Source organism: Balaenoptera musculus, chromosome 4 (assembly GCF_009873245.2).
Source record: "Balaenoptera musculus isolate JJ_BM4_2016_0621 chromosome 4, mBalMus1.pri.v3, whole genome shotgun sequence".
NCBI lineage: Eukaryota > Metazoa > Chordata > Mammalia > Artiodactyla > Balaenopteridae > Balaenoptera > Balaenoptera musculus.
This window is the reverse complement of record NC_045788.1, coordinates 49,048,312-49,063,692: the sequence shown is the minus strand read 5'-3', so window position 1 is coordinate 49,063,692 and position 15,381 is coordinate 49,048,312. Positions and strand designations below refer to the sequence as shown.

At 38.6% G+C, this 15,381-nt stretch overlaps 1 protein-coding gene across 4 annotated transcripts in view; it reads left to right on the top strand.

Annotated features, from left to right (window-relative positions):
- The window catches only part of TNIK (TRAF2 and NCK interacting kinase), a 407,791-nt gene that overhangs the window by 364,491 nt on the left and 27,919 nt on the right, over positions 1–15,381 (top strand). For all 4 annotated transcript variants that reach the window (XM_036850972.1, XM_036850970.1, XM_036850971.1 and 1 more), the window contains one exon: positions 4,932–5,116. In XM_036850972.1, the coding sequence (XP_036706867.1) occupies positions 4,932–5,116 (185 nt within the window). The remainder of the gene's footprint in view (positions 1–4,931; positions 5,117–15,381) is intronic.

Here is a 15,381-nt window from a genome sequence, read left to right as displayed (position 1 = left end):
GGAGTTGTTTTGGAAGAGAGAGGCCTTCTGCAAAGAGTCCTAACTGCATGGAATCTGAAGGCTAGCATTATGGCTTTAAGGCTGAGCACCGTTTTTGTGAAATAATATGGAAAAAGCACTGGCTTTGGGAGTGAACAAGCTGCATTCAAATTCTGGCTGCCCCAATAAATAACTGGAGGGGCCAGTCTCACGAACTCTCTGGGCCAGTTTCCTCATCTGTAAAATGGGGATAAAAACACCTGCCTTTCCTCGCTCACAAGATTGTTTAGGTTCACTCAAGATCATGAGTGCGAGAGCATTTTCTGAAGTGTGAAGTGCTATGTAAAGCCAGGGCCTGAGGCTTGGAGCTATTCTGGTGGGAGAAGCATGTTTCTATGTGTCTGATCTTTACCAAAAAGCATCACTTTTTCAGAATTATGACCGCCTCACCATTCAGAGTGATTTAGAAAGTCATTATCATAGTTAAAGAATTATTGCTTATAAAAAAAAAAAGATTCTACATGTCTACAGTGTGTGAATGGCATTATAGAAAGAAAAAAGGGAAATGTTTTTAATTGCTCTGTGCTACAGCCTTGCCCCTTCTCCTCACGAGATTGAGAAGGACAGGGATTATCACAAATGTTATCAGTTTTCTCCCAAACAGTCCTGGTGCTCAGGCTGCCAATAAAATGGTCGCGTGTGTGCACAACTCAAGGTTTCCTCTTATGAGTCCAGAAGTTAGCTTGGAGGTGGCTGTCATGAGGGAAAGGGCTCCCATGGATTTTATCTGGTTAACCCAGGATATTTTAGGCTTTTAAAAATTGCTTTATTTATTTCAGGATACTCTAGCACACTGGACAGAGATGAGAGGTAGGCAACAGAGGTAGAAATAATTGAGGGGGTGAAAGCTGTACACCAAAATCTCTAGAGCCATGGATGACTGGAAAAAGCCCTCCAGGTGATTCTTCTAACCCTACCCCTTGAGTATCACTGATCCAGGCCACTAAAAACACAGGATTCCTTGGTTCTACCTAACCCGGTGGTCCTCAACCAGGGATAAGTATCCCCCCCCAACTCCCCTTCCCTTAGGAGACATTTGGCAAAGCCTGGAGTCAGTTTGGTTGTCACAACTTGGAGGTGGGAAGCGGTGCTACTGGCATCTTGTATATAGAGCGGAGAGTTGCTGCTAAACAATCTACAATGCACAGGAAAACAACCTACAATAGAGACTTATCCACCCCAAGTGTCAGTAGTGCCACAGTCAAAAAACCTTGAGCTAAATCTCTCTCCCATCTCCCTTCCTAGGTTTTAAGATGGCTTCCATCTCCCGTGACTGATATGCCATTTAGATAACCCGAGTTTGAAATGAACAGTCTTAAAATGCCAAAAACATATTGCTTATTTTTGCTAATTTAATGATTTGAGTTCCATAAAAGTCAGTCTGAGGGAGGGTCCATGCATTTGGCATTCCTTCCTATGGAATATGAGATTGTGCAGCGTCGTCTGTGATTATTTAATACAACCCTCCAAAATAAATATTCTTTTTACTTTAGCACAATTAAATAGATGTCATGAAGATTAGATACATAAGCAAACACTGGCTTTACCACCACTTCTTTATTGTATGTAGAAATCTGACAAATTCCAGAGCACATCCATAGGCTGGACAGAACTGGAACAAAGTTTTTTTCCCTCAGTTGAATATATCAAAGTCAAGTGACTTCCCCAAGTCATATCTTTAGATTTCCTAAAAAGGAAATGAATTATTTTAATATGTAAAGAAAAAAACAACTTTAAAATTTTTAACTATTATTTTAATAGTTTAAAAAATTGAACTAAAATTTGCATAAACTATATTGTTTTTAAAAAGATACCCAAAAGAGCAGCTTTTAAAGCAGAGTATGCATAATTGTCAGATTAAATAAGCCTTTTTGAAAGAAAAATTATATCAAGTTGATTCTAAAAAGTGTGACATGAAAGAAACCTTTGGGTGAGAGCCCCTTAACTATCTTTACTCAGTAGTCAAAAAGCTTAACATTTTGCCGTATTTCTTTTCCAGTTATACATTCTCAAATATTTTTATTGTAAATAGCACTTTTTTTCTCTTTTTAATACTTTTTAGCTCCAGGCTTGAGACAGTCAAGCAATAAATTACCACAAAAACTCATTATATGGAGAAGATTGGTATTGTCAGAAAATAAAGCATATGAAAATGGATCTGAATGCAATGGTGTCAATTTTAGATCATGTCTATTTCCTATAACTTTGCTATTGTAAGTTCTTCCAGGGTGGATGGATAAGGAACAAAACTTCAGCTAAACACACAGACTATGGGCAATGGAAGATTAATTTTCTTTGGCTGGGTTATTAGTTTTGAGTTACTCACTATTGGTACCTTGGGATTTTCATATATGTCTCACCTGCCAAGCTGTTACCAATTAAACTTAAAAGGAATTTGCAGTTATTTCTAAAGTTTCAGGAAAGATAGCTTTTTAATAACACAGAAACCAAAAAAAAAAAAAAAAACCTCTAATTAAAAGTGAAATTATAAAGCAGGTCAGAGCTTTAAAAGTGTTCCTAAATACAGTGTTTGGAGAAATTCAGGTGATTTTAACAAGTGAGAGTTACTTTAAATCAATGGGCTTTGGACCAGCTAAATATTTCTAAATAGTTTTGATTTTTTAAAATCTTCTTTGTCTTGCTTTGAAATGTCAGCGATAAGGAAAACCAACCCATGGGGAAAATGTATTATTAATTTAAATAAATCATAGTTAATATTATTATATTTTACTCAGAATTACTGACATTAGAAATAAACTCTCTTAACCATATTCTCTCTTTAAGTTATAATGTTTTTTTAATGACAAGTAACATTTTAAATGCTAGTTGTATTCTTTGATGAGACATAACATGGTCCTAACATAGAGAAGGAAAAATACAAAATAAATTTATCTAATTTTTAAATTATTTTATTGGTTTGGAGGATTATAATGTCCTTTTTCATTAATTGCTTTAACAAATATCTAAACTGTATTTTCCCAATGTGCTCAAGTGTAGCATACCCTTCACTTTCTCGTCAATTTGATAAAGATAAAGATTGGCAATTGTCAAGAGGAAATAAGAAGTAAAAAGCTGAAATCTGAACATTAGCTTTTCTTATTTTGGCCCATCACCAAAGAAACCGGAAATAAATTTGCATAAAATTCTGTGTGGTAATTTTCCTCTTCATTAATGGTGTACATTATATTTAAACAGTTTGAGTCTTTTTAATACAATTTTATTTTCATTTTCATGGATGGGATAAATATATCCACTGAGATTGAGGCCATGTGTGTGTGCATGTGTGTAAAAGCCCAGCAAGCATGTTTGGGTGGAAAATGCACAATTTGAATTTTCAAAAGCTTCCCTTTTCCAAGGGCTTCAATTCAAATGACTACAGAACAAATGTAAAAGTTGTCATTGCTGTCCCTTTGATTTTTATGAAATTAGAAAGAAACCAATCCTTCACTTAACACCTTGAACTTTCTAAATTTCTAGACCAAATAAAAAACCTGAAGCATTTTCTGTCCTTAGTCTTAACCAATACATTAATGCCTCACATATAGGCAACAGTAAAGAAACAGGATGATCTGTTGTCTTCTCAAAATAAAATTATATTTATAATTTAGTTACACACATTTATCACAACTTTTCTTCTAACCTATCAGGATAGATTATCAGATGTCATTTAGATCACCTATATTGCTCTAACCTTACATCAGGTGAATTGGACAAATACATTTCTGGATTGAAATAAAGAGAGAATATGGCCATAAGAAAACTGTGGGATTTAGTATCTTCAAATGAGTTTCTTTCTCCCTAATCCCCTGTCTCTCACTGAATGCTCTGATTCCCACATGGGTCACTAATATAGGGAGAAATGGTAAGACTGATGTCAAATTGTTTTCTCTTCATTTGCATGCTGTGTGCCAAGGGCAGTTTAACCCATGCAAATTAGAGCGGCCATGCTTTTGCAGAACAGCTTCCCTCTGCATTGCTCTGAAAGCATGTACAATAAAAGGTAGTCAGATATGCAGCACACTGCCTGCCATGTGCCTGGTGATTAACTACCACCTCATCACATCCATAAGGCTAAAGCTTTCATCATGCTCATGGAAAACTGAAAATTTACCTCTTCCTTTTGGTGTTCGCACATTCATTTCAGTATTCTTCGCCAGGGTTTCTGCCAGGTGACGCAATATAAAACAAAAGAAAATGAAACACCTATCATTCTGGAAGAGAACTCTTTTTTTGTTTTTGTTTGTTTTATTTTGTTGTTGTTCCTCTTGATTAACTCAGCTCTGTGGCTATAAATTTCAGTGGCACTGGGCTTTGGGGTGGGCCATTATCTGATGTGGTGCCTCGGCTCTCCAGGGAATGATGACACACCAAATGAGTCATTGTAGCAGCTGGAACCTTGGGAATTGCTCTGTTCTGTGACTGATGCTAGATTTTGGTACAGTAGCAATCATAAGAGGAGAAAGGCCATGACTGTGGCTTGGGCAGGAGTCTCAAAATAGTGGGAAATAATTTCTAATCCTTTGGGTAATTAACTATGAGGGTGGGTGACCAACTTCACCTTCCCAAAATAAAATGTGAACCCAGTGTTTGTATGTATGTGTACACGCACAGTGCACATACACATATATACACATGCAGATTCAGAACCAAACAGTCTCAGTCTAGCAATTGGTTGTGAACAAAGTTTAAATTTATTTCATCTTTCTTTTCTAGTTTCTCCGCACTACAAACATCGTTTTCTTGGTTTCATGCAGTAACTATGTTTGTAACAGTTCTATAGAGAGCTTTTTTTTCTTGTTTATTTCTTGTTGCTTAAGCCGGAGACTTGCTGAGAGATGTCTCTTTGGTCGTATCTATAATTCATATACGCTGGACACACTTTTCTCTTGTAGGATCTGACGGCATTAGCCAAAGAATTAAGAGAACTCCGGATTGAAGAAACAAACCGCCCACTGAAGAAAGTGACGGATTACTCCTCCTCAAGTGAAGAGTCGGAAAGCAGTGATGAAGAGGAGGAAGATGGAGAGAGCGAGACCCAGGACGGGACAGTGGCTGTCAGCGACATACCCAGACTGATGTAAGAGACCTGCGTTTTACAATATTGTTTCTGTTTCTTTATGTTTTGGTTTTTTGGCCCCGAGGCCTGTGGGATCTTAACTGACCAGGGATCGAACCCGCACCCCCTGCATTGGAAGGCGAAGTCTTAACCACTGGACCACCAGGGAGGTCCCTCCCGAGACCTGCTTCATCACTGTAGGCCAGGAGAGGTTAGGTCTCCAAGACAGAAGGACAGAAAATATGAATTAAATATAAGATCATTTGTGAGTCTCGGGCAGGATCAGTTGACTTTGGGGATTCACATTTTTATTAGAGCATAGTTCTATATTCACCCCTCTCCCTAGACACAGTTACTTAGAATGTGTAGCACTTCTAGGACTGCATATGCTTTGTCTAAGCTGTTGTGGCGTTCACCATCCCTTGGGTGATGCTTTCTTGGTTCCTGTCATCTCCGGGCAAGTGATACTGACAGCCACACCCTAGAACTAAAGAGCAAAATTATAGGCAGTGGCATTTCGGGGTTAAAACTGACACCATGAGACGTATATTTCACTGTCACCACCACCACTAAGGTGGAATGCAGGAGGCAGCATGGGTTAGTACCCCAGCAAAACAATCAGGAGTCGAACAAACCTGCAGAGAAACTTCTGAGTGTTTGACTTAAATACACCCCTGATTTTCTACTTCATCTTCTCCATTGTCTCTTTTATGTGATCCTCTTTGCTGCGGCCTGTGACTTCACCACGTACAGTCTTCTTTTTTAGATATTTATAGCTACCTAGCTTTCCCTTAGTATTTATAGCCTTTACTTCTCTTTTCTTTTTTTAAGTGAGAGGGAGGCTCCCTTTTTCTCATCGGACTGGATCCTAAAAAAGAACCTCTCCTCTTCCCCTATTACTTCCCCAATTCAAACAAACATATTCATACAATCACACTCACATCTCTCATTTCCTCTCCCAAATAAACACAAGGTGCCCAGCCCTGGTTTGCCATAACTTTGATAAAGAGCAATGCTAACTTTTCCATCTTCAGTCCTCCTTCACTTCCATTTCTTTGACTCAGCTACCACTCCTGGTCATCACATCACATTTACTCCCTATAGAGAAGATGTCATTTCAGGCCACAGATTACAGTCCTGTCCAGCAGAGACTGGAGAGAACAGGGCCTCCCAGTCTGCAGGAAATGTCATCCATTGATTAATGATCGTTACATACAAGCAATTCTGAGAGACAAATCCAATTATCATAGCTGAAAATCCATACTTGTTATTTTACTGCTGATTACCCAGTTATTGACAACCATAAATATACTAAAATATGACATTTGGAAACCAATTGCATTAAATTGCTTTTTTAACAGCAAATAAAGTTGTTCTAGAGGCAAAATCACTAATCCAGAACATTCCCACAAAATATGCTGGTCCTTTCAGTTTTTGTCTTGACTCGGCATTGGTTCATTCTTTTAACAGATGTTCTGAATTCCCTTTAAGCACGGAGCATACAGCTATGAGGGTGGATTGTGAATTTAAAAGATTGGTAAGACTTCTACTCTGTGCTAGACCCCATACTGAGGGCTTTGAGACATTCAGGAAGTGCGTACATGAATTCTGCCTTCCAAAAGTTTACATTCTAGTTGGAGAGAGACAAAATTATACATGGAGAAGTTCAGAGTAATATAAATAGTTGGAAGAATAACCAATAGCCTTGGAAGAGATGTTAAATCACATTTGGATTTTTTTTTTTAAGATTTATTTATTGATTGATTGATTGATTGCTATGTTGGGTCTTCATTTCTGTGCTAGGGCTTTCTCTAGTTGCGGCAAGCGGGGGCCACTCTTCATCGCGGTGCGCGGGCCTCTCACTATCGCGGCCTCTCTTGTTGCGGAGCACAGGCTCCAGACACGCAGGCTCAGTAGTTGTGGCTCACGGGCCTAGTTGCTCCGCGACATGTGGGATCTTCCCAGACCAGAGCTCGAACCCGTGTCCCCTGCATTAGCAGGCAGATTCTCAACCACTGCGCCACCAGGGAAGCCCTTCGCATTTGGTTTTTAAGCCTCCTGTCATATTTTGTAAGGCTCTAAGTGGTATTTACCCTCGTATCTCTAAAGGCAAGTCCATCTCTTCCGCCACAATGGAAACACCCACCTTTCTAAAATTGCCTAAATATACCATGCTGTGCTGCGCTTTCTCTGCTGTCTGGCACTCTCTTGTTCCTTTAGAAATCACCTGTCACGGCCCAGCCCGTACAGGCAGAGCCCGTCCCTTCCTCTGTGCTGCATGGTGTCTCCTGTGCATTCCTGCCATTTCATGGAGTACCTTGAATCAGGTTATTTATTACATGTTGTCTCCCTCTCTGCACTGTGAGATCCTTGAGGGTGAGGATTGAGCCTTATTTACTCTCTACTCTTAACACCTTGCCTGGTGTCTGGAATAGAGTCGGTCTTCAGTGACTTTGATTTACACTTAACTGCACTGCACTGAAATTGCAAATCCTGGCTTCAAAGTGTTTATAGCCTAATCCAGAGGAAAGACGTGTACACAAATAACTGTCATCAAGGTAAAAAGGAACACAGAGTGATGTTAGAATCCCAGGTGGGGGGAGTTGAAGTAAAGGCACAGAAGGTTAAGTTTGGTGGGAATATAGATGGTATGAGGTGGGGGGAAAGTCTGGACTAGTGAAACCAGACCGGCATCATGTAGCCAGTGGGGAACCGTCGAAGGTCTCCTGAGCTGGGGAGTGACATGATTGGTGCCATGTTTGAGAGAAATCATTTCATCAAAGTGATTTGGAAAGAGAACAGACTAGATACTGGCAAAGGCATTCAGAGGATCTATTACTGTAATCCCAAGAAGTAATAAATGGGCTGTCATTGAATACTTATAGTGGAGGCAAAACTTGACGTGGCTCTTGAAGAATTGCTAAATTTTAGACAGATTGACATGACTGTCCATTAAAGAACATTTAAAATATGTAACTGTATATGAAACATACTCAGAGAAGAAACAGGATACAGATGTGTGCATGTGTATGTGTGTGTTTATTCCAATTTGCCAAATATATGCACTTTTGTGAATATAAAATATTGGGTTGGCCCAAAAGTTCATTCGGGTTTTTCCATAAGAGCTTACGGAAAGACCCGAACGAACTTTTGGGCCAACCCTATATATACAGTCTGTTCTGCTACAGCATGAGCAGTTGTATGCCTGAGAAACTTCATACTATTAAAAAATCCATTGTTTCTTTAGGAATAAGACATTTCTGAGTTAGACTCCTTCTTACGTACATTCTTATCACTTTTATTTTCTACTGTTAAGGTAAACCTTCACATTTTGTGCTGTATTTTTTAAAGCAAAAAATTAATATATTAATTATATAAATATATTGCAACACAGTTCACTATCATGAAGTCTATACAAAAGAGCTTTTTAGAAATAGAGCACAGCCATTCCGACAAGCAGCTGGAGATCCTGATGTGCAATATAACAACTTCTTCTATGTACAGTGTTGGCTTCATATTAATAGTATGAGGTTTAACCTATAAGAGTGCACATAACTAAGATTATATTCCATAACTAACCAACTGCACTATTTCCCAGTGCCTCATGCATAGAAAAATAATGAGTGAGGGGGAATTATAATAGTGGTTACCTGTGGATTATACAACTCAGAAGGATTTTTATTTTATGTATAGCCCCAATTTTATGATAAGCATGCACTATTTTTATAATCAGGAGAAAAATAAAAGCTTTGTAGAATAGGAGGGAGGGAATGAAAGGCACGTAAGCTGATTTGCATCAGCCCAAGCAAGCTGAAGAGGCAGCCTTTAGTATCAGTATCTTCCCTCAAGTACCAGCACATGCTTCAGATCAGTACATATGAGGCGTGGTCTTCATCATTAGGACCATCTATTGCTATTGCAGTCCCTGAATTTTGCACAATCTCATAAAATGCAGTCTGGACAGTGAAAGCCACACGTCTATGTCTTATGTCCCCTCTTTCCCAGTCTCACTAGAAAGCCATGGTTCTGGCCCCGTTCACCAGCCAGGCTATTGTTGTGCCCACCCCGCCTCTTGCCTGCCGTCCTCTCAGCCGTCCTGTCGGTTGGTTCAGCCTTTGGTCTGAGTAGTGTTGTAGAAGCGTGGCTGTGGTCGTGCTGTATCCCTAGTGCCCTACAACTCTTTGCATTCCTAGGCCGCATGACTGTCACAGCATATGCTCCAGCCAAACTGACCTTCTCATTGTTCTTTCCGAATGCCTTGCACTTTTCCAATGTTGTCTTTTCTTGGAATGACCTCCTCTCCCTCTGTCCCACATTCTCACTTACATCTGCCTTGCATTTGAGTATTTGCGTTGTTTTTATGCTCTTCCAGATGCTAATCTCTGTAGTTTCAGGAACCGTGTCTTCTTCAGCTTTTATATCCACTACCCAGTGCCAAACCAAGGGCCTTTCATGTAGCAGGTGTTGGATAATGTATATTGAATTGAATTAAATCAATACCTGCAGGAACACTTTGACAAATCCAATTAGAGATTATTGTTCTAAACATGTGACCTAATTACAGTAAATTTTCTATAGTTTTCCTTCTAATTAGTTGATGTGTTTTGTTTTTCACAGTCTTTATAGAAATTCAGGCAACTGATTCTTCCTACCCAGACTCTATATCAGAAAAATAATTTTTAGAACAAAGGATTATCTTAACTATAAAATGTTAGAGTTGTTTTAGCCTTAGTGTTTTTAAACCATTGCCTTTTTTTTTTTTTTTTTTTTAATTTATTTTTATTTATTTATTTATTTATTTATGGCTGTGCTGGGTCTTCGTTTCTGCGCGAGGACTCTCTCTAGTTGCGGCAAGCGGGGGCCACCCTTCATCGCGGTGCGCGGGCCTCTCACTATCCTGGCCTCTCTTGTTGCGGAGCACAGGCTCCAGACGCGCAGGCTCAGCAGTTGTGGCTCACGGGCCCAGCCGCTCCGCGGCATGTGGGATCCTCCCAGACCAGGGCTCGAACCCGTGTCCCCTGCATTGGCAGGCAGACTCTCAACCACTGCGCCACCAGGGAAGCCCTAAACCATTGCCTTTTAAAATTATTATTAATAAACTCTATTTTTTAGAATAGTTTTAGAGTTACAGAAAAATTGAGCAGATAATGTAGAGTTCCCATGACACTCCCTCCACCGACTCCCACCCCCTTACCCCTCCCCCGCACAGTTTTCCCTGTTAGTAACACTGTACAAAGGTTATATAGAGTGAAGCAGAATCCTGGGGACCAGTAGCATTTAAGAGGAGCTTATGAAGAAAACAGAGAACAAAGGGATAAAAGGAAAACCAGGGGAAAGTTGTCTCAAAAGCCAGAGGAGTACAGAAGAATGGGGCGGAGTGATGAGTCATATCAGACACAGGCAAGAGACCAAACACCATGTCAAAGAGCAATCATTGAAACTGAGAGCTTAGGAATGACTTAGGGAGTTTCCTTAAGGTGCTTGAAGTCAAGTATAAGAAGTAGTCATCTGAGGAGTGAACCAGAGTGTGTTAGGGAATAAACTGGAGAACTTTGCAAGGAGAACTTTAAGGAAAGAGAAATGTAAGTGTGGGTAGTAAATACTGAATTAGGGTCAAGAGAGATGTTTTAATGAAATGGGAGACAGGAGAGACCTTATCTTGTTTATTGATTGGAAGAAAGAGAGAAGGATTGTGAAAACACAGGAAGGAGAAGGAGAGGAATAACTTCCAATTGACGTTGGTCCTCTGCTCTTCTATTTAAGCCTTCTTACTGAGTTAGAAATACTGCATTGCTAAACTAATTTTTTTGTCTTTTGCCAATCACTTTATGTACCTTATTAGTCTCTCAATCTCCATTAGATTATAATCCTCTGGAAGTTTAGGGTTATGTCTTATTTTTCAGATATTTATTCTAGCGTCTGGTACAATGTATATCACATAACAAACTTTTAACACGTAAATGAATGAATGAATGCACGAAAGAATTTCTAAGGGGTTGATGAAGATTGACATGGCAGAGTTGGGAGCTTGGAGCCATAAAAGAAACACACAGAGACAGAGGACGAAAGGACAACCAGGGGAGTAAGAAGGACAGAAAGAAGTGATCAACGACAACAGACACAGCAAGATGTCTTCTTTTACGATTTAAAAATGTTCTGCAGTCCCTGAAACATGAACTGTGGGCTGCACTTTGCCTTTTAAAAGAAATGTGTAGAGAAGTACTTTGGAGCACGCAGAAATTTATGGGAATTTTCCATCATCAAAAGCCATTACCTTATATCAGACGACATGGTAGCAGAAAAATTAGTGGTGTGAGCAGTTAATACTAGGTACACAGAATGAGCAGGTATATACAGAAGATTCACAATACAACAGACAAATCCTGCACAATCCTGCACAATAGAACAACCTTAAACTAAGAGGAATTGCTCACTATTTTAGAAGAAAATTGACAAAGGAAGGAATATAGATTATCATCTTTTAGTCAATCTATGAGGAATATTACTAGTAGAAATAATGTAGAATAAAACTCAAAACAGCCCAAAATGATCACCATAAAAATTTATCATAAATGAAGCAGTTCTGGCTCATAAAATTGAAAGTATAAAATTGACTCAGGAAAAAAAGTCTCAGAAAAATATTCAGCAAAAGGTAAAACTGACAGTGGTTAACACTATACACTAACACTATTGATTAAAAATTGACAGTGAATCAAATCTTAATAAAATTTATACCTTTAAAGTTGGACCTGGTAGAAGTAGTGAACACAGAGCCTTTGAAAGATGATATGGACAAAAAAGCTGATTGGTGTATCAAATTTTTGCTATAACATTTACATAGAAAAGGATTGGAACCAGTGATGGTAATTTTAGCAAAATTATGATGAAAATGCAAAAATTGGGGAAGAATTTAACTGAGATATGTAGAAAATTAATTAAGGAATTGTCGGATTGGAAAGAGCTCTAGGAAATACCTTCTTCATGAAAATTCATCCATGTTGAGATATTTCTGATTAAAATGTTTGGATAGAATCATAACACCACACTATAAAACTCTTAGAGGAAAACATAGGGAGAACACTTTTGACATAAATCACAGCAAGATCTTTTTTGATCCACCTCCTAGAGTAATGGAAATAAAAACAAAAGTAAACAAATGGGACCTAATGAAACCTAAAAGCTTCTGCACAGCAAAGGAAACCATAAACAAGACAAAAAGACAACTCCCAGGATGGGAGAAAATAATTGCAAATGAATCAACAGACAAGGAATTAATCTCCAAAATATACAAACAGCTCATGCAGCTCAATATCAAAATAACAAACAATGAAATCAAAAAATGGGCAGAAGACCTAAATAGACATTTCTCCAAAGAAGACATACAGGTGGCTAAGAGGCACATGAAAAGATGCTCAACATCACTAATTATTAGAGAAAAGCAAATCAAAACTACAGTGAGGTATCACCTCACACCAGTCAGAATGGCCATCATCACAAAATCTACAGACAATAAATGCTGGAGAGGGTGTGGAGAAAAGGGAACCCTCTTGCACTGTTGGTGGGAGTGTAAATTGATACAGCCACTATGGAGAATAGTATGGAGGTTCCTTAAAAAACAAAAAATAGAATTACCATATGACCCAGCCATCCCACTACTGGGCATATACCCAGAGAAAACCATAATTCAAAAAGACACACGCACCCCAATGTTCATTGCGGCACTATTTACAGTAGCCAGGTCATGGAAGCAACCTAAATGCCCATCCACAGACGAATGGATAAAGAAGTTGTGGCACATATATACAATGGAATATTACTCAGCCATAAAAAGTAATGAAATTGGGTCATTTGTAGAGACGTGGATGGACCTAGAGATTGTCATACAGAGTGAAGTAAGTCAGAAAGAGAAAAACAAATATCGTATATTAACGCATATATGTGGAATCTAGAAAAATGATACAGATGAACCAGTTTGCAGGGCAGAAATAGAGACACAGATGTAGAGAACAAACGTATGGACACTAAGGGGGGAAAGCGGCGGGGAGGTGGTGGTGGTGGTGGGATGAATTGGGAGATTGGGATTGACATATATACACTAATATGTATAAAATAGATAACTAATAAGAACCTGCTGTATAAAACATAAATAAAATAAAATTCCAAAATAAAAAAAGAATCAGAACACCATTGGGGTAAAAACAGACATGGAGCCAAAATATCTTTAATCTTTGAACTCAGGTGAGACTCTGAAAGAGAACTTGATTGTACAGTGTTAGCCTGGTGGCTAGATGACCACCAGGTCCATCTAGCCTCTGACAGTGGCAAAGAATGCCTGAGTGATGAAGGAAAGTGCCTCCTGTCCTAGGAGACTTTGGCTCTTGATAAATGCTTCATTTGCTGATTTATTTGTTTTACACCACCTTGCCTTAAACAAGAATTTAAGGCAACTAAAAATAAAATACCTACAAGGTAAAACAAATTTTCAAATAAATGAGTGAAGAAATCAGAGTTTTGAGAATTATTCTGATTTACCAATCTAGCAATACACCAGGAATTCATTACAGCAATTTCTTTTTCTGTGTCTCTTGAACACTATTAATAGCTCCTTTCTGGGAGTGAAATATTGAAAATGCTTCTTTGGAGTTTCTTCCCAAACACATCAGTTCTAACCTGTACTTAAATGTATTCAATCCACTGCTCTAGTTTTGTAATTTCAAAGTAAGTGTCTTCCTGTACATTTTTTTTGTCTGGATTCACCTCTTCATATTTTCGCCTCTCCATTTTGGATAAAACTCCTTGACAGGTGTCTTCTCTGTCCCAGAGATGTCATGAGACTGGTGTGTTTCTTGTTTCTTAGATTGAATATTCCATCAAGTCCTTGGACTTTGATAGGATCCAAGAAACCGAAGATGCCTTTTTTTTTTTTTTTTTTTTTACTTTTTAAAAAAATTTATTTGTTTATTTATTTTAACATCTTTATTGGAGTATAATTGCTTTACAATGTTGTGTGAGTTTCTGCTGTATTACAAAGTGAGTTAGCTGTACATATACATATATCCCCATATCCCCTCCCTCTTGCATCTCCATCCCACCCTCCCTATCCCACTCCTCTAGGTGGTCACAAAGCACGGAACTGATCTCCCTATGCTATGCAGCTGCTATCCCACTAGCTATCTATTTTACATTTGGTAGTGTATATATGTCAATGCCACTCTCTCACTTTGTCCCAGCTTACCCTTCCCCCTCCCCGTGTCCTCAAATCCATTCTCTATGTCTGCGTCTTTATTCCTGTCCTGCCCCTAGGTTCATCAGAACCTTTTTTTTTTTTTTTTTATTCTATATATATGTGTTAGCATACAGTATTTGTTTTTCTCTTTCTGACTTACTTCACTCTGTAAAACAGACTCTAGGTCCATCCACCTCACTACAAATAACTCAATTTCGTTTCTTTTTATGGCTGAGTAATATTCCATTGTATATATGTGCCACGTCTTCTTTATCCATTCATCTGTTGATGGACACTTAGTTGCTTCCATGTCCTGGCTATTGTAAATAGAGCTGCAATGAACATTGTGGTACGTGTATCTTTTTGAATGATGGTTTTCTCAGGGTATATGCCCAGTAGTGGGATTGCTGGGTCATATGGTAGTTCTATTTTTAGTTCTTTAAGGAACCTCCATACTGTTCTCCATAGTGGCTGTATCAATTCAATCACAGCAAGATCCTTTTTGACCCACCTCCTAGAGAAATGGAAATAAAATCAAAAATAAACAAATGGGACCTAATGAAACTTAAAAGCTTTTGCATAGCAAAGAAAACCATAAACAAGACAAAAAGACAACCCTCAGAATGGGAGAAAATATTTGCAAATGAAGCAACTGACAAAGGATTAATCTCCAAAATATACAAGGAGCACATGCAGCTCAATATCAAAAAAGCAAACAACCCAATCCACAAATGGGCAGAATAGACTGACTTCTCCTAAAGTGCAGGAGGGCTAAAATGGAGTTGTAGACATGTAACCTCCCAAGAAACTGGCCAGAAAAAATGCAGTGCTGACCCCTACCTCAGGTGGCTATTAGCTGGGCCTAGTGAGGGAGGGTGTGAGAACCTGTGGTTCCAGGGTAACTGTCTGTTTTTATACAGCTATGTTTTCATACTTCTCCTTTAAAGCACCTATCACTGCTGCAATTAAATGATTTTTAGTATGAAAAAAAAATGAGCAGAAGACCTAAATAGACATTTCTGCAAAGAAGATACACAGATTGCCAACAAACACATGAAAG